Source organism: Bubalus bubalis, chromosome 9, assembly GCF_019923935.1.
Source record: "Bubalus bubalis isolate 160015118507 breed Murrah chromosome 9, NDDB_SH_1, whole genome shotgun sequence".
Taxonomy (NCBI): Eukaryota; Metazoa; Chordata; class Mammalia; order Artiodactyla; family Bovidae; genus Bubalus; species Bubalus bubalis.
The window spans coordinates 58,702,115-58,726,073 of NC_059165.1; the positions used below are offsets into that span (position 1 = coordinate 58,702,115).

Sequence of the window (23,959 nt, forward strand, 5' to 3'; positions counted from 1 at the left end):
GAACTAAACAGAGATTGCATGACATACCTTCCTGAAACATGGTGAAGCGTATCTATTCTTAAACACATCTTTTAATAGGGAAGATCATTCAAATAAAAAAATATGAGTAATTTCACTGCTAAACTGAAGGAAAAACAAAGACTGAGATGAAAACAAACAATTACAGTATTTATTAATATTCATAAACAAATATAAAGCATAAAAGTATTAAATTTTAAAAGAGGGAGATATTTGAGGAAACAAAAGTCAACATTCATATATCTAACAAAGAACTGTTGATTCGGGTGGATTGGGATGGTTTGCTAAGGGATGAGAAAGAAAGTAGGAGAAACCAGATACCCCAGTTCCTAAGGCTCTTTTTTGTTGTTGTTGTTAATGCATTAATTTTTTTTAACTGGAGGATAATTGCTTTACAATATTGTGCTGGTTTCTGCCATACATCAACATGAATCAGCCACAGGTATCCATATGACCCCTCCCTCTTGAACCTAAGGCTCTTTTGATAACCTAAATATCATCTTCAGCTACTAATTCCCAATTTATACTAATGACACAATGATTCTAGCTCCTCTTCCCTGTTACAACATGTGATCACTTAGAACTAGTGAGAAATAATTCATAAGTACTATTTCTTAAAAATTGAACATGTCCACAAAGAAATATGGGAAATAGAAAAGGTATGGTAAACTGTGGAGACAGCTAAGTAATTAGGTAAATTTATGTCTTTTAGCAAAGTAACTCACAGGAATGTTAGGAAGAGAGTTTACCTGAGAACATGTTTCTTCTTTATCTTCAGGTAGAGATTGAGGTTCTGAAAGAAAATCCTTTTTCTCACAGCTTTCTTGACTGATGAGCGTGTCCGCGTAGTTCGGCTGCGGGAAGATCATGTGACTCCCCCGAGAGTCCGCGGTGAGCGAGACCTCGTGCGAATAGGTCTGCAGGAAAGCCCGCACCCCGTCCACGCCCACAAACTGAGACGCCGGCACGCCAGCCAACCCGCTGCCGGAAGCCTGGAGCAGACGCGACATGTGCCAGTGCCGCAGTCTGAGAGCCAGTAGCACAATGACAAAGGCGAGGAAGACACAGGAGACCACGGCCACCGCCACCACCAGGTAGAGTGTGAGGCCTGAGTCGTCAGGGTCCACTGAGGGCTTCAGGCTGCTTAGGTCAGTCAGGATGTCTGGGATGCTGTCAGCCACAGCCACCGTGAGCGTGACGGTGGCCGAGAGAGGGGGCTGGCCGTGGTCCTGGACCGCTACCACCAGGCTCTGCTTGAGCGCGTCTCTGTCCAGGAGGGCCCGCGCTGTGCGCACCTCGCCCGTGTGCAGCCCCACGGCGAAAAGCCCTGGCTCGCTGGCCTTGAGCAGGCGGTAGGACAGCCAGGCGTTCTGGCCTGAGTCTCTGTCCACTGCCACCACCTTGGTGACCAGGTAGCCAGGCTCTGCAGAGCGGGGTGCCAACTCCACACCCGTGGAACCGTCCGTGGGGAGGGCAGGGTATAGAATCTCAGGTGTGTTGTCGTTCTGGTCCAGCACGAATATGTTCACAGACACGTTGGTGCTGAGGGGTGGATTCCCACCATCCTGTGCTGTAACCCATAACTGAAGTTCACCGAACTGCTCATAATCAAAGGAATGCAGTGCATAGAGGACACCAGTGTCAGAGTTGATGGAGATGTAGGAGGACAGGGGTGCACTCTGAAGGGTGTCCTCAGCCAAGCTATAAGTTACATGGGCATTGTCGTTGCTGTCGGGGTCACAGGCCATCACAGAAAAGATGGAGGCACCTCTGGGGTTGTTTTCAGGAATGTAGGCAGAATAGGATGTGTGGGGAAAGGTGGGAGGGTTGTCGTTGATGTCTGTCACCTGCAGCAAGATGTAAGCATCTGTGGATAGAGATGGGCTCCCTCCATCTTTAGCAGTCACAGTGATGTTGTAAGAGGAAAACTGTTCTCTGTCAAGGACTCTAGTTGTAACCAATCGGTGGTAATTGTCCACTGACCTTTCTAATTTGAAAGGAAGGTTCTCTGGGAGTGAACATGTGATAAATGCATTCTGCCCAGAGTCTCTGTCATGTACATTGAAAAGTGCGATTATGGTTCCTGGAGGAGAATCTTCAGGAACTGAGCTTGTAGCAGATGTCATGTAGAATTCTGGGACATTGTCATTCACGTCCAGAACTGTGACAATGACCTTCATTCTGGTCAGAAGGCCCGGACCATCCTGAGCTTCAATATCAATTTCATGGAATTTGGCATCCTCATAATCTAGGCTTTTTATGATTGTTATTTCTCCAGATGATGACTTAAGCTCAAATACCTCTGGGGTTTCTTCAGGGTTTTTCTCCAGAAAATATGTCACCTGGGCATTGTATCCCTCATCTGCATCAGTGGCGGTCACTGTAAGTATCCGTGTGCCTACGGGAGTATTCTCTGGAACACTTACACGGTACTCGGGCTGTGTAAAAACAGGAGCGTTGTCGTTCACATCCAAGACCGTCACGCGGATGCGGGAGGTGCCAGATCTGATAGGGTCGCCCCCGTCCAAAGCCTTGAGAACGAGGTAGTGTACGGCCTCCTCCTCACGGTCGAGAGCGCGTCCCAGCACCAGTTCCGGGTACTTGTTACCATCCACCCCGCTTCGCACGTCCAGAGAGAAGTGGTCATTTGAATTAATTTCGTACTTTTGGAGAGTGTTCTCTCCGACGTCTGCATCATGCGCGCTCTTAAGAGGGATCCGGAATCCTGGCATAGTCGTTTCACTAATTTTTAGCTCCACTTCCTCTACTCCAAAGCGAGGGGCATTATCGTTAATATCTTTTATTTCCACTTCTACTGAATAAATACTCAATTTATCTTCCAAGAGTATGTTAAAACTCACCAGACACCGCGCACTCTGGGCGCAGAGCTCCTCCCGGTCTATCCTGCCCGCGGTGACCAAGCTGCCGTTTCGCGGGTTCAGAGCGAAGAGCTGCGTCCTACCTCTGGAGACGATGCGGGCTCCGCGCTCTGCCAGTGCCAGAGGCTCTAGCCCGAGATCCTTGGCAACATTGCCCACGAATGACCCTTTTTCTATCTCTTCTGGCACTGAATAGCGCATCTGCCCAGCTCCAACCTTCCACAGGGCCGCCCAAAAAAGGCACAGCTGTACAAACCTTCGGCGATGTGGCAAATTTAGCAGAGCCGCCATTTCTTGATCTGCAGTCTTTTCTCCCAGGCAACTTCCGGCCTCCAGCTCGGGATTCCAATCTTTATTCCTCAGGGTCTGAGGTGACCAGCATTCACGGGACCCAGGTCTTTGTGGAGAGAACTAGTGTGCTGTTGGACTGAATTTCTTTGCCGCCCCGAACCTTGCGGGCCAAATGCCCAGCCCTTTGTGTTATGGAAATCGTAATGTTGGATTGGATGGCTCGGGGTTACTTCTTAGATAGTCAACAGCGACGCCCAGAGGCCTAAGTAATTTCTGCATTCTCCCAGGCAAATCCAGTTACTTCGTGTTACTCCTGTCACTTTCAGATGCTTTGAAGAATTTTACAGTTCTAAGATACCTAAGAGATTGCTCTTTCAAGTCAGGAGTCTTTTTTTTTCTTCAGAATGAATAAGAATGGTGTGAATGAATGTGATCTTGATAGCAAGGAAAGCACTGTTGAACTTTGGAGGCACTAATCAGGTAGCCTCTGCCCTTAGACCAAACATCTTCAACCTCTAATTCCATATTGGGGGAAAGTAAGATTAATCTAAAAACATTAGCTACATTATATTCTAATGTTATATATTTTAAATTTCTGTGCTTAGTATTGAACTTCAAAACCTGTATTTTTTCCATAACCTGTATTTAAATTATTGAGTTATCAGACACTTAATTGAGTGACTAACCTTTGCCTGACACTTTGCCTGATTGATGCTGTAGACAGAACTGGTGCACCTGATGAACACAGTCCCAGTTCTCAAGGGAATTTACATGATAAGGGAGGACACAGTAAACGGAGTATTTTAATAGAGTATGACAACTGCTATGATGGTTGGAAACCCTGGGCAATGGGAAAATACATAGGAAGGATATTCAGCCTGGGTGGAAGGGGTGGTCAGAAACACTTTTAAGGACAGGATTGAACCTGGCTCCTAAAGGGTATGACTGAATCAAGAAAGAGGCTAGAGTAGTGTTCTAGAACCTTAGTACAAATGCTTGGAGTGAGAGGCAGCAAAAACATGAAGGAAACTGAAGGTGGTTTGTTCTTTTTCCAAGACTGTTTTGGCTATTTGAGGTCCCTTGATACCCCACGTGAATTTTGGGATAGACTTTTTTCTACTTATAAAAAAGGCATTGGATTTTGATAGCCATTGAATTGAATCTGTAGATTGCTTTGGATAGTTCTATAAGTTTTTGACAAATATTCTTTGTCAGTTTAAGTACATTTCCTTCAGTTTTCAGTTTGCTAAAAGATTTTAAACGTGTTGAATATTCTCAAGACCTTTATTATGCCTTTATTGAAATGAACAGCTTTTATCTTTAATCTTTTCATATGAAGTTTTATATTAGATTTTCTTACATTGGAATATTTTTGCATCCATAATTAATAAACCCCATTTAGTCACAAGTCACAGTAGATAGGACTTCGAATCAATTCTTCAGCAAGATTGCACACTTCTGGTCTCATTTCATGCTTTTTGCCTTTTGAATTCTTCCCTGTTGAACTTTTTTCATTTTCAATCCATTCCTCTGAGAACACTGATGAAATATTTATTGGAAACAATTCTTATCAACTCACCATGTTTTCTAGTAGAACCTCTATTTTGTTTCTTGAAACTTTTTCTTCAACACTCTTTTGATACTTTTGAGTCTCATTAAGTAACCACTTGACATCCCTTATTTGCAGTTTCTCTAAAGATTTTTCTGTTTCTTTGTCTTTGACAACATTTGGTTTTACACAGTACATTATTTCCCACTCATGCTTCTTGCTTCGTATTAAGCTGTTTTATTGTTTCCCAGTCTCACTTGCTTTTCCTTTTCTTTTTCCAGGTCTTTGTCTATAATCAGAATTTGGGGTCTTCTTTTAAGATTTCTAAAATGAATTTTAGTCTTGCTATCTGCCTAGCCAATATTAGTCCCAGCACTTGACTTGACAGAAGATTCAATTTCTCTCCACTAGTGTCAGCTTCTATTACTTCACCATCAGAATTCTCCCTGGTTTGCATTTCAATAATTTATACTCTGTTCCCTTTCTTGTTATTTTCTTTATACTGATATTATATATTTCTTGCTTTATTTCTTGATTGTCGAGCTAACTTCACTAATTTTAATACTTTGTTTTTTGAAATTCTTCTGGTTGCCTATAAACTTAACCCTAAATATCTTTTAGAGGCATTCCACAATTTTAAATAAATAATATTTTAATTTTTGAGTTTTTATTTCCATTGTGATTTTTAAAATCCAATCCTAGTTAGTGGTATAGATTTAAATGCTCATTTTGTTTTCTTTTAAAGTATTTGCTTTGTGATTTTTCCAGCTGTACAATTTTAAATAAAATTTTAAGATACTTAAAGTGTACAACATGATAATTTGATATATATACAAACTGTGAAAGGATTCCTCCTACTGAGCTAATAATACATTCATCACTTCACATACTTACCTTTGTGTGTGTGAGAGAGAGAATTAAATTACACTTAGCAAATTTCTATTATACAATATAATGTTATCAACTATAGTCTCCACTCTATATATTGGGTCCTACAGCCTTATTCTTCTTACAATGCAAGGTCTGTACCTTTTTATTATTAATAACTCTCCCCTATCCCCCTACTACCCACTTTGTGATTTAAGCACATGTTATAAACATGTATATTATTGGTACTTTGACATTTTCTCTGCCATCTTTTGTGCATGTGATGATTATGTATTAAATTGTTGTAGAAGGAAATGGCAACCCACTCCAGTGTTCTTGCCTGGAGAATCCCAGGGATGGGGGAGCCTGGTGGGCTGCCATCTCTGGGGTCGCACAGAGTCGGACATGACTGAAGCGACTTAGCAGCAGCAGCAGCAGATTCTCCATATTTTCATATAAAAATGGTCGTTCTATATTTGTTGTGTATAAGATTGTATACAGATTTGTCCAATCAAGGTAAGTCCAAGACCAGAATTCCCACTTTAGTGTTAGCCTGGCTCACCACTTTCTGTCCCATCTTTGGTCCATTTATTTATTTTTATTTTTGCCTTATTATGCTTTTGCTTTTTTCATTTTATATTTTATGTATCTCTTTAATTTATTGGAACAGAGTATTTTAAAGCATGGACTTATGATGCATTTCTTGTGAAGAGCTAATAAAGTGGAATATATATTTGATTTTTGTTAGTTGTTTACATTACAGGCATAATATACAAGTCAGGAGGCTTCAAACTGTTTCTCACATTGCAGAGGAAATTTTCTGTCGTCCATTTTATTACTTCATTTTGTAACTTACTTAAACATTTGGTGTATTCTTAAGTGTGCATAAAACATATATAAATAAACCAGTAAGCAAAGGGATAAGATATTCAACAATAGTTTAAATTTTCAGGTTACCTAAATTTCCATAATTTTATGTTAACACAACTTAAAATACTACTTTAGACAATCTTTACCTCTTCAAATATTCCAAAATAAAACAGCACCCCAACAGATGACATATACATTAAATTTAGGAGTAGATGAGATATTTATAATCTAAGGATATCTGAAAACAGAATCAGTCACATAAATATTTGTAGACCTAGTCAAACTCTATCATTGTCAGATAAGAGCATGGTAAAGAAAAAATTACTTGGCCAGAAGCAAGCAAGAAAACGTTAGAAGCCAAATCTCCTTGTTTCTGATGCAATGCTCTTTCCACAACTCTGTCCCAACCAACTACATTATGATTAATTACGATCTCCTTTTCAATGAAAAAAAAAAACAATTATACTTGGATAGAAACACTTAATAATGATTTCCCATGATCTGTAAATATAAACACAAAGACAAACACAAAGATGGGAAATAGAGACTTTTTAGCAGTAAAGAGTGAAAGCAAGTAAAAACAGAAGTTATCTTTATCTAGATAAATTTACTACAAAAGATTTACCTGAGAAAATGTTTCCTTTTTGTCTTCAAGTAAAGACTGGGGTACTGACAAAAAATCTTTTTTCTCACTGCTCTCCTGACTGATGAGCGTGTCGGCGTAGTTCGGCTGCGGGAAGATCACGTGACTCCCCCGAGAGTCCGCGGTGAGCGAGACCTCGTGCGAATAGGTCTGCAGGAAAGCCCGCACCCCGTCCACACCCAGAAAGTGAGAGGTGGGCAAGCCTGCCAATACACTTGCTGAAGTCTGCGCACGCAGTCTGTGCCAGCGTCGCAATCTGAGCACCAGCAACGCGATGACAAAGGCGAGGAAGACACAGGAGACCGCGGCCACAGCCACTACCAAGTGCAGCGTGAAGCTGGAGTTGTCCCGGTGGGAGGAAGTTTCAGTGCTGTCCAAGTCGGCCAGCACTTCTGGAATGCTGTCAGCAACAGCCACAGTGAACGTGATGGTGGCCGACAGAGGGGGCTGGCCGTGATCCTGGACCGCCACCACCAGGCTCTGCTTGAGCGCGTCTCTGTCTAGCAGGGCCCGCGCTGTGCGCACCTCGCCCGTGTGCAGCCCCACCGCGAAGAGTCCCGGCTCGCTGGCCTTGAGTAGGCGGTAAGATAGCCAGGCGTTCTGGCCAGAGTCTCTGTCCACTGCCACCACCTTGGTAACAAGGTAGCCTGGTTCTGCAGAGCGGGGTGCCAGCTCCATACCAGTGGAACCATCCGTCGGGAGTGCAGGATACAGGATTTCAGGTGTGTTGTCGTTCTGGTCCAGCACAAATATGCTCACAGATACGTTGCTGCTGAGTGGTGGGTCCCCGCTGTCACGAGCCATCAATCTCAACTGCAGGTCCTGGAACTGCTCATAGTCAAACGATCGCAAGGCATATAGGACTCCAGTGTCTGAGTTGACGGAGATATAGGAGGATAGAGGCACTCCTTGGATGGTGTCCTCCACCAGGGAATAAGTGACCTGTGCATTCTCATTACTGTCGGCATCATGGGCTGTCACGCAGAAAATGGAGGCACCTGTGGGGTTGTTTTCTAGAATGTAGGTGGAATAGAAGTCCTGGGGGAAAACAGGGGGGTTGTCGTTGATATCTGTCACTTGCAGTGAAATGTGTGTTTCGGTAGATAGAGTCGGAGTTCCCTGATCTGTGGCTGTTACTGTAATGTTGTACTGGGAGGTAAGTTCTCTATCCATTGTTTTTTCTGTCACCAAACGGTAATAATTATCATCTAACTTTTCTAATTTTAAGGGTAGTTTTCCAGAAATGGAACATGAAGTGTGACCATTGTCTCCGGAGTCCTGGTCATGCACACTGATAAGAGCAATTGTGGCCCCAGGAGGAAAGTTTTCTGGGACTGAAGTAGTGACAGAGGTGATGGTTACCTCTGGGGCATTATCATTTATGTCCAGAACTTTGACCAGCACCTTAGCTCTGGCCATGAGGCCTGCACCATCCTGAGCTTGAATTTCCATTGGATAAATTGTGTATTCTTCAAAATCCAGAGGTTCTTGACTTGTTATTTCTCCCGTGTAAGAATCCAAGTGAAATATTTGTGCCATTTTTTGGTCTATATTATGAAATGAATATGTTACTTCCCCATTGGCACCTTCATCTGGGTCTGTGGCTTTTACCATGAGCAGCCGAGTGCCCAGAGGCACGTTCTCGGGTACACTTGTGTGGTACACTGCTTGTGTAAACGCTGGAGGGTTGTCATTTACATCCACCACCTGAACTCGAATTCGGAGGGTTCCTGAACGGGCTGGGTTGCCCCCATCAAAAGCAGTGAGGAGGAAGTGATGGACAGCTTCTTCTTCCCTGTCTAGGGGACTCTGCAGCACCATCTCCGGCTGTTGAGACCCATCAGATCCCTGTTGAGCATCCAGGGAGAAATGAGGGTTGGAGCTGAGCTGATAGCTCTGGAGCGAATTCATACCCACATCAAGGTCTTGCCCAGAAGGCAGGGGGATCCTGGTACCTGGAGCAGTTATTTCATTGATTTTAAATTCCACTTCTTCTAACTGGAATTCGGGAGTGTTGTCATTAATATCAATTATTTCCACTTCAACAGGGAAAAGCTTCATTTTATCCTCTACTAAGACGTTAAAACTCACCAGACACCGCGCGCTCTGAGCGCAGAGCTCTTCCCGGTCTATCCTGCCCGCGGTGACCAAGCTGCCGCTTCGCGGGTTCAGAGCAAAGAGCTGCTTCCTACCTCTGGAGACGATTCGGACTCCGCGCTCCATCAGCTCCTGGGGTTGTAGCCCCAGATCCTTGGCGATGTTGCCCACAAAGAAAGCTTTGTCTGTCTCTTCTGACACCGAGTAGCGGATCTTCCCAGCCTGGGCTTCCAACAACAGCCCCAGAAAAAGGTACAGTAGGACCAGCCTGCGGCAGCCGAGCACCTTCACTCGAATCGCCATTGCTCTCTTGCTTCGTATTCTCTCAGTCCAGCACCAAGAATATTATTTCCCTGTTCTCTGAGTCTAAACAGAATTTTCAGGAGAATTCAGAGCAGAAAGTGGTCCAGAAGTATGATCAGGGCAGCCTCAGAGAGACTTTTCAATCCGGCAGTGATGGTGGTTCAAGAAGTCCCCCTCCCGCCCTGGGTGTATGCGTGCTGCCTTCATCTTCCAGACTGGTGAACAGCGGCACCCAGAGTCCTAACCAGTTACTGCACTCCTAGATAATACTTGAACTTTCTCTTCTCCTTCAGCTGATCTACGTTTCTTAGTTTATTGTCAAGAAACTCGCTAAGCATAATACATTAACACTATGAAAAGGAGAAACTACTATGTTCATTAATTAATTACATCTACTTATTGCTAAATTGTAACATACAGTAGAATCCAAGCTCTGTTGGATATTCCAGTAGTATTCCCAAACTACCTGGGAATTCCCAAGCATTCCCTGTTTGCTATTCGGGAAATAACACAAAGGAGACTTATCATCCCTCCACCTCTGGAGTGTATGTTGACCGCCTGGTCATTTCACAGGCCATAGAGAAGAGTAACTGCCCTTTGACTAGAGGATGAAAAAAAAAATTAAAAGGAAAAATAAATTTTCAGAGTGTAAGCAAGACTTTAATACATCGGACTGTCCTACTTCCTGTATGTTGTGCTCTGAATATTTAGCAGAAATCTTGGGAGTTTTGAAGGACATATTTTTTACTCCATCCTATTTTTCTTTTACTGTAGTATCTATGTATTATGTGGATTTAAAAATACCTTTAATATGGACTTTAAAAAGATCTTTAACTCAGCTGAAAGTAATATATTTTGAATAAAATAACACTGGGCTGGGACTTCCCTGGCAGTCCAGTGATTAAGACTCTGTAAAAAAAAAAAAAAAAAGACTCTGTGCAAGGGACATGGATTCGATCCCTGGTCCAGGCACTGAGAGTTGTGGCCAAAAACCCAAACCAAACCAAACAAAAAACACTGGGTTCTTGACATTTCATTGGAAAAATGTCACATGAATATCTAATTTAGACTTTAAGAGACACAAGAGGCAGTGATATTTTTCAAAACTGAAAATAAAAATGCCACATCTTTATTTTTAGATAGTCTATATTAGAATAACATGTATTTTCCTACATCCACACTTAATACATTCTCCAAAAGAAGTTGGTTTTCTAAAATAGCAAGATTTTAAAACTATACTGCCTTCCTTCTTTTACTCATTGCAAAATTAGTAAATGGTTACTAACTAAAATGTCTCAGACTTAGTGCCATTTATTTAAACTTACACAGAAGTTAGGAAAGAATGATCTCTGCATTCTAGAGGTTGACATTTTTCAGGAACAAATTGGGCTAGATATTGGCAGCCAACCCATGGACACCATGACTGAGAAGGGTCTGGAAAATGATGAAAGAAAGGAAACAAAGGCCAGAATAGTTCTTGGGAGAGAGAATCTATGTTCTTATATAACCAAATCTACAATTTTCCACTTCTCAAAGACAAGTATAATGGAGACCAAGAGCAGAAACTTAAAGATGCTGTGAACTTCCTTCAATATTTCGAAGAGAGAACTCTTCAGCAGGAAACATAACTTCTCAGACCATACATTAATAGGCACAAAATTTTGCCCAAAGGAATTTTCTGGCTAATGAAACAAAGCAAAATATACATAGAAACTAGCAAGTGAATTTGTAGAGCTCCCCTCACCCCTAAAGATATTTATGAAGTAAACGTGTTAAAATTCACACGTATACATTTGAATCCAATGTAATATTTAAGGCTTCACTGATGGTACTACAGAAACTATCCAGTTAAAAGGTTTCCGAGTTAATTTGAAGAAATTAAGATTGCAAGATATGAAGCCAAGCCATAAATTGACAGTAGGAATAGGGCAAATCTCTCCTGCTAAAGTGGGAGCAACTCCAAATCCAGGCTTGGACCAGGCTGAAAGCAGGGCTGGAAGAGCAGTGCAGGCACTGGGCTATGGCCAGAGTCACTGTAGGAAGAAGAGCATGGAGATCAAGGCCAAAAGGCCATAACCAGGTAAAACTGCAGCTCTGGTAGGAGGTGCCGAGTGGTCACGGAAGTCTGTCCATAGCTCCTGCAAAGACCAGTGGCAGTGTGACGAATATTGTCATTGAACACAGTGACCAGCAAGTCCCCAAGAGCAACATCCCTGTCATCCATAGTGCCATAGTGGGCATCTGACTCTTGGGCATCCTCAGGTTGAAGAGTCGGATCAGGTGGTCTGAAGCACCTGACAGGACAGGCAGGTGGTGTTCCCAGTCAGTGTCCATCTTGGCGACCAGGTAGTAGGGCTGCACAGTAAGCAGTGCCCCACTGAAGAGGGACACAACTTCCAGGTGCAACTCCTGGCATAGCGAGTGTTCTCTAAGTTTTGGCAGTGGTAGTCCACTATTACAGGCTGACTCATGATGTCACTGAGCCCTGGTCGAGGGGCATAGTGTCAGCTCAAAGGTAGGCTGCATTGAACACCATTGTGCTCTACACTCGCTGACATGTCAGACAACAGCACCAGGTCACTGGTCAGGAAAAACAGGATGTACTTAGAGCACCAAATTTGAGTTGGAAGCACTAAAGTGTGCAATGGATGGGGCGCTGGGTGAGTGCTCACAGTCTCCTGGACCATACAGTAGACCTGTTGGAAAACTAGAGCGTTTTTGCTGATGTGGGTTATATTCAGGCTGATGCTTGTGTGGGAGGAGAGGGACAGCTTGTTCTTGTCAGTTACCTCATAATTCCAAGTCAGCCCCCAGTTTAGAACTTCATCTGCCAGTGGTTTACAAAGAATTACTAATTCTCACTGGTGAATTGTTTGGCTCTCTGTTTATTACTCTCTCTATCTTTCACTGCTGTTTTCAAGCAAGTCTCTGAGTCCTGTTGTTTTGATTACACCAACTATAGTTCTTATCTCTAATAGGACTAAACATCCAGCTGAAAGTCACCTGCTCTGCATTATAGTTCTCAACCCCATTTCAACCAGGATTGTGAAAAAGGCCCTTAACTGTCCCCAGTCTTCTCTTCTATGCTGTGATGTAACTGTCATTCTTCAAAATCAAAGACAGTGCCGTCATTATGGAATATATTCTGTATGCCTGGTGAGACTGTGAAAAGTGGAGGAGAACTCTACCTTAAGGGTGTCATCTAGGTCTGCAGGGATCACCTGAAGAACGCAGACAAGGAGGTTCTCTGGCAGACAGACTGCTGTACTCTTGTAGCTCAGTATGGGAGGACTGGCTTTGGCATCCAAGACCTGCATCTTCCCCTGAATCTCCTCTTAACCACTAAGTGATGACAGCTCTGCTACACTGGTCCAGATTTTCCCAATAAATAACCAGAGAATTTACTGCCCCAGTGTTCTCTTTTACTTTTGGCAGTAAGAGAGCTGTCTAACTGAAACTAATCTGATAAACTTGTAGAGAATTATTTGCGGCATCCATATCTACTGCAGTTTGGAAGTAAACTTTGCTCCTATTAAGATATTTTCCAGAATTTGCAATACAAATGGCTGTGCTCAAAGCCATATGTTATTTATATCTAGGGTAAATTGTTGTTGGTTAGTTGCTAAGTCGTGTCTTACTCTTTTGCAACCCCATGGACTATCGCCCACCAGGCTCCTCTGTCCATGGTATTTCCCAGGCAAGAATACTGGAGTGTGTTGCCATTTCCTTCTCCAGGGGATCGTTTCAACCCAGGGATCGAACTGAGCCTCCTGCATTGGCAAGCAGATTGTTTACCATTGAGCCACCACGGAAGCCCTACTTTAATAGAAATAGTTTACATAAAATATATAAATATATAAATATAAATATAAAATATTTATATAACTACTTTTATTATGTAAAAGAATTTCCAGTGAAGGTTTCAGAATTCAAGGGTCCTAGGGACTCCCTTTGGCCTATTGGCTACATCTATCCTGTCATTCTTTTGCTCCTCCCTGCTCCTTGCTCAGCACTCACCCATGGTTCTGGTCACCGAGAAGTAGATCTTTGGCGCGAATCCCCACTTTTAAATCCTTGGCTACGTCTCCCGGAAGGAATCTCACAGTGCCTCTTCTGCGCAGTTCACTAAGTTGAACAAAGACATCGGGAAAGAAAGAGCGCTTCCTTCGCTCCAGCGTCTTCCCTGTAAGGAGACTTCCATCTCTTCTTGATGCTGCTTTGTAGGTCTGAATACACCTCACTACAGCTGCTCCTCGGATTACCAAAGTGCGCTGGAAAGAAAAGGCAGCGGCTCTTTCTCACCTTCTAGACCCAGATATCTGGAGCAGATTGCGGGAGAGATGGTGTGCAGTCTGCTCCTGGTGCATTTCTCAAAAGTCTGCGGACATTGCTGCGTCAGAATCGCTAGTGGATCCCTTTGTTTCACTCCAGCCACGGATTGGCCGACAGCGGCACCCAGAGGTCCAGTAGGATATCTACCGATTGTTATTTCTGAAAGTCCTCCTTTATTTCCGGGATTTATTTTAAAATACCAGTTGGTTCAGTATAAAGGCTACCGGTCACTATTTCTTTTTGACAAAGTATCAATAAAATGGTCTTTCTACAAAATTTAAAACAAATGTTTAAATTTATTAAAATTCACATCAGCTTAAAATTCTTACACAATTTCCCTCTTGACATTTTCTTTTGAAGAATACTACTGAAGTTTCTTTTTCTTAAACATTTTTTACTCAAGAAATTATCCATTGTAAAAACAATTTTACATTAGAAAAGGAAATTCTCACTGTATATTCTATAATATAAAAGAAATCACCACTATAAAAAGTAGAAAATACCAACAAAAAATTTAAAGTATCAGTAATTGCATTATTCAATTATGATTTTACATAAAACAAAATTTACCAACATAACCATTTTAAGTGTACAGTTTAGTAATATTAAGTACATTCATAGTGTCATGCAACTATCACAATTATCTATCTCTGGAATTCTTTTTTATCTCATAAAACTGAAACCGTCTACCAATTAAATGGTAATTCCTCATTCTCCTCTTTCTCCAGCCCTTGGCAACATCATTCTACTTGCTGTCTCTATGATTTTGACTATTCTAAATAACTCATATAAGTGGAATCATACAGTATTTGTCTTTTTTTTCACTTGCTTATTTTACATAGCATAATATCCTCAAAGTTAATCCATGTTGCAGTATTATATCAGAATTTCCTTCCTTTTTAAAAAGAGTATGAGGTTCCTAAAAAATTAAAAACAGAACTACCACATGATGCAGAAATTCCATTTCTGGGTATGTTTCTGAAAATAACAATAACAACAACAACAACACTAATTTGGAAAGATTAAGCACCGCTATGTTCACTGCAGCACCATTCACAACAGCCAAGATATGGAAGCAACCTAATTGTCCAACAATAAATGAATGGATAAATAAGATGTGGTGTACATGTATGTACATATGGCATATGTATACTGCCATAAATAAGAACAAAATCTTGGGCTTCCCTGGTGGTCCAGTGGTTAAGAATCATCTTGTAGTGCAAGGGACACCGTTCCATCTCTGGTCCCAGAAGATCCCACATGCTCTGCAGCAACTAAGCCCATGTGCCACAACTACTGAAGCCCTTGAACATGCTCTACAATAAAAGAAGCCAGGGAAATGAGAAGCTTGTGCACTGCAACAAAGTTTTGCTCCCAAAACTAGAGAAAGCCCAAGTGCAGCAATGAAGAGTCACCACAGGTAAAAAATAAATAAATAAATAAATCTTTTTAAAAAATCTTGCCATTTGCTACAACATGAATGGACATAGAGGATATAATGCTAAGTGAAGTAAGGCAAACAGAAGAAGACACATCCCATATGATTTCACTTATATGTGGAACCGAAAAAAGAAAAACATAAAACAAACAGATGCATAGATACAAAGAACAATCAGGTGGCTGTCACAAGGGTGTGGGGATGAGTAAAATAGGTGAGGAATATTAAGAGGTACAAACTTCCAGTTACAAAATAAATGAGTTACAAGGATGAAATCGATAGCATGGGGAATACAGTATAGTCAATAAAATCATAATAACTTTGTATGGTGACAGATGGCAACTAGACTTACAGTGGTCGTGATTATTTTGTAATGTACAAAAATACTGAATGACTATGTTGTACACCTGGAACTAATATAGTGTTGTAGGTCAGAGGGCAGACACACTGAAACTATATTCACAGATAACTAGTCAATCTGATCACACGGACCACAGCCTTGTCTAACTCAATGAAATTAAGCCATGCCGTGTGGGGCCACCCAAGACGGTGGGTCACGGTGGAGAGGTCTGGCAGAATGTGATCCACTGGAGAAGGGAATGGCAAACCACTTCAGTATTCGTGCCTTGAGAACCCCATGAACAGTACGAAAAGGCAAAATGATAGAATACTGAAAGAGGAACTCCCCAGGTCAGTAGGTGCCCAATATGCTACTGAAGATCAGTGGAGAAATAACTCCAGAAAGAATGAAGGGATGGAGCCAAAGCAAAAACAATACCCAGTTGTGGATGTGACTGGTGATAGAAGCAAGGTCCGATGCTGTAAAGAGCAATATTGCATAGGAACCTGGAATGTTAGGTCCATGAATCAAGACAAATTGGAAGTGGTCAAACAGGAGATGGCAAGAGTGAACATCGACATTCTAGGAATCAGCGAACTAAAATGGACTGGAATGGGTGAATTTAACTCAGATGACCATTATATCTACAACTGTGGGCAGGAATCCCTTAGAAGAAATGGAGTAGCCATCATGGTCAACAAAAGAGTCTGAAATGCAGTACCTGGATGCAATCTCAAAAATGACAGAATGATCTCTGTTCGTTTTCAAGGCAAACCATTCAATATCATAGCAATCCAAGCCTATGCACCAACCAGTAACACTGAAGAAGCTGAAGTTGAACAGTTCTATGAGGACCTACAAGACCTTTTAGAACTAACACCCCCAAAAGACGTCCTTTTCATTATAGGGGGCTGGAATGCAAAAGTAGGAAGTCAAGAAACACCTGGAGTAACAGGCAAAGTTGGCCTTGGAATACGGAATGAAGCAGGGCAGAGGCTAATAGAGTTTTGCCAAGAGAATACACTGGTCATAGCAAACACCCTCTTCCAACAAGGCAGGAAAGACTCTACACATGGACATCATCAGATGGTCAACACTGAAATCAGATTATATTCTTTGCAGCCAAAGATGGAGAAGCTGTATACAGTCAGCAAAAACAAGACCGGGAGCTGACTGTGGCTCAGATCATGAACTCCTTATTGCCCAATTCAGACTTAAATTGAAGAAAGTAGGAAAACCACTAGACCATTCAGGTATGACCTAAATCAAATCCCTTATGATTATACAGTGGAAGTGAGAAATAGATTTAAGGGACTAGATCTGATAGAGTGCCTGATGAACTATGGATGGAGGTTTGTGACATTGTATAGGAGACAGGGATCAAGACCATCCCACGGAAAAGAAATGCAAAAAAGCAAAATGGCTGTCTGGGGAGGCCTTACAAATAGCTGTGAAAAGAAGAGAAGTGAAAAGCAAAGGAGAAAAGGAAAGATATAAGCATCTGAATGCAGAGTTCCAAAGAATAGCAAGGAGAGATAAGAAAGCCTTCCTCAGTGATCAGTGCAAAGAAATAGAGGAAAACAACAGAATGGGAAAGACTAGAGATCTCTTCAAGAAAATTAGAGATACCAAGGTAATGTTTCATGCAAAGATGGGTTCGATAAAGGGCAGAAATGGTATGGACCTAACAGAAGCAGAAGATATTAAGAAGAGATGGCAAGAATGCACAGAAGAACTGTACAAAAAAGATCTTCATGACCAAGATAATCACGATGGTGTGATCACTCACCTAGAGCCAGACATCCTGGAATGTGAAGTCAAGTGGGCCTTAGAAAGCATCTCTACAAACAAAGCTAGTGGAGGTGATGGAATTCCAGTTGAGCTATTCCAAATCCTGAAAGATGATGCTGTGAAAGTGCTGCACTCAATATGCCAGCAAATTTGGAAAACTCAGCAGTGGCCACAGGACTGGAAAAGGTCAGTATTTATTCCAATCCCAAAGAAAGGCAATGCCAAAGAATGCTCAAGCTACCGCACAATTGCCCTCATCTCACATGCTAGTAAAGTAATGCTCAAAATTCTCCAAGCCAGGCTTCAGCAATACGTGAACTGTGAACTTCCAGATGTCCAAGCTGGTTTTAGAAAAGGCAGAGGAACCAGAGATCAAATTTCCAGCATCTGTTGGATCATTGAAAAAGCAAGAGAGTTCCAGAAAAACATCTATTTCTGCTTTATTGACTATGCCAAAACCTTTGACTGTGTGGATCACAATAAACTGCGGGAAATTCTGAAAGAGATGGGAATACCAGACCACCTGACCTGCCTCTTGAGAAACCTATATGCAGGTCAGGAAGCCACAGTTAGAACTGGACATGGAACAACAGACTGGTTCCAAATAGGAAAAGGAGTCTGTCAAGGCTGTATATTGTCACCCTGCTTCTTTGACTTATATGCAGAGTACATCATGAGAAACGCTGGGCTGGGGGAAGCACAAGCTGGAATCAAGATTGCCAGGAGAAATATCAATAACCTCAGATATGCAGATGACACCACCCTTATGGCAGAAAGTGAAGAGGAACTAAAGAGCCTCTTGATGAAAGTGAAAGAGGAGAGTGAAAAAGTTGGCTTAAAGCTCAACATTCAGAAAACTAAGATCATGGCATCTGATCCCATCACTTCATGGCAAATAGATGGGGAAACAGTGGAAACAGTGGCTGACTTTATTCTTCTGGGCTCCAAAATCACTGCAGATGTTGATTGCAGCCATGAAACTAAAAGATGCTTACTCCTTGGAAGGAAAGTTATGAGCAACCTTGATAGCATATTAAAAAGCAGAGACATTACTTTGCCAACAAAGGTTCGTCTAGTCAAGGCTATAGTTTTTCCAGTGGTTATGTATGGATGTGAGAGTTGGACTGTGAAGAAGGCTGAGTGCCAAATAATTGATGCTTTTGAACTATGGTGTTGGAGAAGACTCTTGAGAGTCCCTTGGACTGCAAAGAGATCCAACCAGTCCATTCTAAAGGAAATCAGTTCTGGGTGTTCATTGGAAGGACTGATGCTGAAGCTGAAACTCCAGTACTTTGGCCCTTCATGGGGAGAGCTGACTCATTGGAAAAGACTCTGATGCTAGAAGGGATTGGGGGCAGGAGGAGAAGGGGACGACAGAGGATGAGATGGTTGGATGGCATCACCGACTCGACGGACATGAGTTTTAGTGAACTCTGGGAGTTGGTGATGGACAGGGAGGCCTGGCATGCTGCGATTCATGGGGCCGCAAAGAGTCGGACATGACTGAGTGACTGAACTGAACTGAACTGAGGTCAATTATATTTCAATTTTATAAAAAGAATTTCCTTTCTTTTTAAAGCTGAATAATATTCCATTGTATGTATACATACCACATTTTGCTCATGCATTCACTGGTTGATAAATACCTTGGGTGTATCTAACTTTTAGCTATTGTGAATAATGCAGCTATGAACAAGGGTGATAAAGATCTCTTATAGACCCTGCTTTCAATTCTTTAGGGTATATACACAAAAGTGGAATTGATGGATCATATAGTAATTCTATTTTTAATTTTTAGAGGAAACACTGACAGTTTTTCACAGTGGCTATGCTATTTTACCTCATTCCCACTAACTGTACACAAGGGTTTCCTGATTCTTCATCCTCGATAATATTTATTATTTTCTGTTCTTTTTATAGCAGTCATCCTAGTGGGTATGAGGTGGTACCTGGCTGTTGTTTTCATTTGCATTTCCCTAATAATTAGTAATGTTAAGCATGTTCTAATGTGCTTATTGGCCATTGTGTCCTTTTTTGAATTATATATATATATATATATATATATATATATTATATATACTATTAGTAGAAACAAGACCAGGAGCTGACTGTGGCTCAGATCATGAACTCCTTATTGCCAAAATCAGACTTAAATTGAAGAAAGTAGGGAAAACCACTAGACCATTCAGGTATGACCTAAACCAAATCCCTTATGATTATACAGTGGAAGTGAGAAATAGATTTAAGGGCCTAGATCTGATAGATAGAGTGCCTGATGAACTATGGATGGCGGTTTGTGACATTGTACAGGAGACAGGGATCAAGACCATCCCCATGGAAAAGAAATGCAAAAAAGCAAAATGGCTGTCTGGGGAGGCCTTACAAATAGCTGTGAAAAGAAGAGAAGTGAAAAGCAAAGGAGAAAAGGAAAGATACAAACATCTGAATGCAGAGTTCCAAAGAATAGCAAGAAGAGATAAGAAAGCCTTCTTCAGCGATCAATGCAAAGAAATAGAGGAAAACAACAGAATGGGAAAGATTAGAGATCTCTTCAAGAAAATTAGAGATACCAAGGGAACATTTCATGCAAAGATGGGCTCGATAAAGGACAGAAATGGTATGGACCTAACAGAAGCAGAAGATATTAAGAAGAGATGACAAGAATACACAGAAGAACTATACAAAAAAGATCTTCATGACCCAGATAATCACAATGGTGTGATCACTGACCTAGAGCCAGACATCCTGGAATGTGAAGTCAAGTGGACCTTAGAAAGCATCACTGCGAACAAAGCTAGTGGAGGTGATGGAATTCCAGTTGAGCTATTCCAAATCCTGAAAGATGATGCTGTGAAAGTGCTGCACTCAATATGCCAGCAAATTTGGAAAACTCAGCAGTGGCCACAGGACTGGAAAAGGTCAGTATTCATTCCAATCCCAAAGAAAGGCAATGCCAAAGAATGCTCAAACTACCGCACAATTGCACTCATCTCACATGCTGGTAAAGTAATGCTCAAAATTCTCCAAGCCAGGCTTCAGCAATACGTGAACTGTGAACTTCCAGATGTCCAAGCTGGTTTTAGAAAAGGCAGAGGAACCAGAGATCAAATTGCCAACATCTGCTGGATCATGGAAAAAGCAAGAGAGTTCCAGAAAAATATCTATTTCTGCTTTATTGACTATGCCAAAACCTTTGACTGTGTGGATCACAATAAACTGTGGAAAATCCTGAAAGAGATGGGAATACCAGACCACCTGATCTGCCTCTTGAGAAATCTGTATGCAGGTCAGAAAGCAACAATTAGAACTGGACATGGAACAACAGAATGGTTCCAAATAGGAAAAGGAGTATGTCAAGATTGTATATTGTCACCCTGTTTATTTATCTTCTATGCAGAGTACATCATGAGAAACGCTGGGCTGGGGGAAGCACAAGCTGGAATCAAGATTGCTGGGAGAAATATCAATAACCTCAGATATGCAGATGACACCACCCTTATGGTAGAAAGTGAAGAGGAACTAAAAAGCCTCTTGATGAAAGTGAAAGAGGAGAGTGAAAAAGTTGGCTTAAAGCTCAACATTCAGAAAATGAAGATCATGGCATCCAGTCCCATCACTTCATGGCAAATAGATGGGGAAACAGTGGAAACAGTGTCAGACTTTATTTTTCTGGGCTCCAAAATCACTGCAGATGGTGACTGCAGCCATGAAACTAAAAGATGCTTACTCCTTGGAAGGAAAGTTATGAGCAACCTAGGTAGCATATTCAAAAGCAGAGACATTACTTTGCCAACAAAGGTCTGTCTAGTCAAGGCTATGGTTTTTCCTGTGGTCATGTATGGATGTGAGAGTTGTACTGTGAAGAAGGCTGAGCGCCAAATAATTGATGCTTTTGAACTGTGGTGTTGGAGAAGACGCTTGAGAGTTCCTTGGACTGCAAGGAGATCCAACCAGTCCATTCTGAAGGAGATCAGCCCTGGGATTTCTTTGGAAGGAATGATGCTAAAGCTGAAACTCCAGTACTTTGGCCACCCCATGCGAAGAGTTGACTCATTGGAAAAGACTCTGATGCTGGGAGGGATTGGGGGCAGGAGCAAAAGGGGACGACAGAGGATGAGATGGCTGGGTGGCATCACTGACTCGATGGACGTGAGTCTGAGTGAACTCTGGGAGTTGGTGATGGACAGGGAGGCCTGGAGTGCTGCGATTCACGGGGCCGCAAAGAGTTGGACACGACTGAGCGACTGAACTGATTAGTAGTATATAGATTATATATACTATTATAATCCTCATAATAATCCGCTCTCTCATGGATACTACTGATTACCTCTATAGACTGAATATTTATGTCACCCTGCAAAAAAATTCATTTGTTGGAATTTAATGTGATGGTATTGAGAGGTAGGGCTTTGGGGAGGTGATTAGGTCATGAGAGTGGAGTCCTCATAAATGGCATTAGTCCCTCTGTAAAATGGGCCATAGAGAGTTCCCCCATCGCTTTCACCATGTGAGGTCAGAGCAAAAAATGACTACCACCTATGAACCAGGAAGCCTGCCCTCATCAGACACCAAAGCTGCCATTGCGTTTTTCAGACTTCTCAGCCTTCAGATCTGAGAAATAAATTTCCATTGATTATAAGCCACTCAAGTTATGGTATTTTGATACAGCAACCCAAATAGATTATGACAGTTGCCCATGCCCTTTCCTCTCTACCAACACTTCCTTTTTAGTGGGCCACCCTCTGTGTACTTAAGGGGCAGCTGAAACTATTCACAGTGATAGTAGGTTCTGATAGTTCTAAGCCAATACTGGTGATCTCATTCCTCTTGCCAGTGTTTAGGAATATGTATTAAAGCAATTAATAATTAAAAATAGTCCTAGTGTGGGACTTCCCTGGTGGTATAGTGGTTAATAACCCACCTTGCAATGCAGGGCACATGGGTTCAACCCCTGGTCTGGGAAGACCCCAAAGGACACAATGAAGATCCTGAGTATGGCAACTAAGACCCAACACAGCCAAGTAAATAGATGTCTTTTTAAAAACCATGAGTTAAAAAATAACAAGCTTGGGGCAAGGTTTCTCAACCCTGGTACTACTGCAATATTTTGAGTTAGATAACTTTGTTGTAGGGAGGATGTTTTATGCATTGCAGGATATTTAGCAGCACCCATGAGATGCCAGTAGATCCCACAGGTGCAACAATCAAAATGTTCCAGACATCAATGAATGTCTTTTCCTCCCCACCATTTTGAAAATACAGGCTTAAGGTATTCCTCTGGTGCTGGTGACTATGATTGAGCCAGGGATAGGCATATGGTCTAAGCTGGTCCAATCAAACTGAAAGACAGATTCTGGTTGGAAAGAACCACTCTCTGAACTTACCATGGACAAGGAAGGAAGTTCCTCAGTTACTGCTGGCAGGTTTCTTATGACCACAGACTTTGGAAGTTTACAAGGAGGTGAGGGTAAGGCTGAAAAAATACGAAAATATAAATAAATGCTCATTCTCCAAAATTAGCAACAGTTAAACAATTCATGCCAGACCATGATTCTATCCTGCCTAGAGGCAGCCATAGTTCTAGAACTACACTGTCTGATACTGTAACCACCCACCCACATGTGGCCATTGGGCCAGTGGATAGTCCAAACTGAAATGTGCCTTAAGTGTAAAATACACACCTGATTTTGAAGAGTCAGTAAAAAATAAGATTGTAAAATATGTCATTAATAATTTTATACTGATTACATGTTTAACAATATTTTTGATAATTATGTTAAATAAAATGCTATTTAAATTAATTTAATGTGCTTTTTTTGGCATTTTAATGTGGCCTCTAGGTAATTTAACATACATATGTAGCTTTCACCTGTGGCTCATGTTGTATTTCTCTTGGACAGAGTTACTCTAGACTACCTAGTTTTTGAGATAACACATTTTCTTATTGTTTAAACCAGTGTAGGTTGACCTTTTTTCCTATAGAAAGCTTCCTGTTTGATACAAGAGGCTGCTACATTATCGTTATCCTGCTTTTTACTGATTATATACTGCTGGAACAGTATATAAGGTATATTTTGGGGGCATTTGCTATTTCCTCACTCCTATAATTTTCAGTTTCCAAAATATAAACAAGGCTTCTCCCAACACCCACATAATCTCCATAGTATAAGGAACTTGAAAGTTTATTAAAAGGAATTTTCAAACATACAGCACTAGCCTGATCGTGATACTCCTTTATCACAGGTAGGAAGCCCTTTGAGGCTTGTTCCCACAGTGGGCAATTTACTGCTTCACCGAAATATTTGGTTCACCAGTATCACAGATATTCTATGGAACAACCACAGGAGTGTAATTCTTTTATTAACTCAATGGTTTCTATATGTCAAATGGATTTGATGAAAAAAAAACTGAATTTATCAACAGACATTAAGGTAATGGTGATATTGCAGTGCCCTTAGTTCTAGGATCAGTGTAATTACCCCTTATAAACTGCATTCAGAAAATGTATTAAATTCAAAGGCAGAAAATATGTTTCACAATT

General features: G+C 41.6%; 2 protein-coding genes across 2 annotated transcripts in view; both read right to left on the minus strand.

Moving 5' to 3' along the window:
• LOC102402606 (protocadherin gamma-C3) overlaps positions 1 to 3,391 on the minus strand; it is a 173,799-nt gene extending 170,408 nt beyond the window's left edge. The window contains exon 1 of the mRNA XM_044947566.2: positions 768 to 3,391. Coding sequence (XP_044803501.2) covers positions 768 to 3,188 — 2,421 coding nt within the window. The 5' untranslated portion in view covers positions 3,189 to 3,391. The remainder of the gene's footprint in view (positions 1 to 767) is intronic.
• Positions 3,392 to 5,272: 1,881 nt separating this feature from the next.
• LOC112587044 (protocadherin gamma-A1-like) lies at positions 5,273 to 23,243 on the minus strand. The gene is made up of 3 exons (XM_025294049.3): positions 22,803 to 23,243; positions 13,535 to 13,788; positions 5,273 to 11,655 (listed from the first exon to the last, which is right to left on the minus strand). The coding sequence occupies exon 3, from the start codon at positions 9,515 to 9,517 to the stop codon at positions 7,085 to 7,087; it is 2,433 nt and encodes an 810-aa protein (XP_025149834.3). The 5' UTR covers positions 9,518 to 11,655; positions 13,535 to 13,788; positions 22,803 to 23,243; the 3' UTR covers positions 5,273 to 7,084.
• Positions 23,244 to 23,959: the final 716 nt, after the last annotated feature.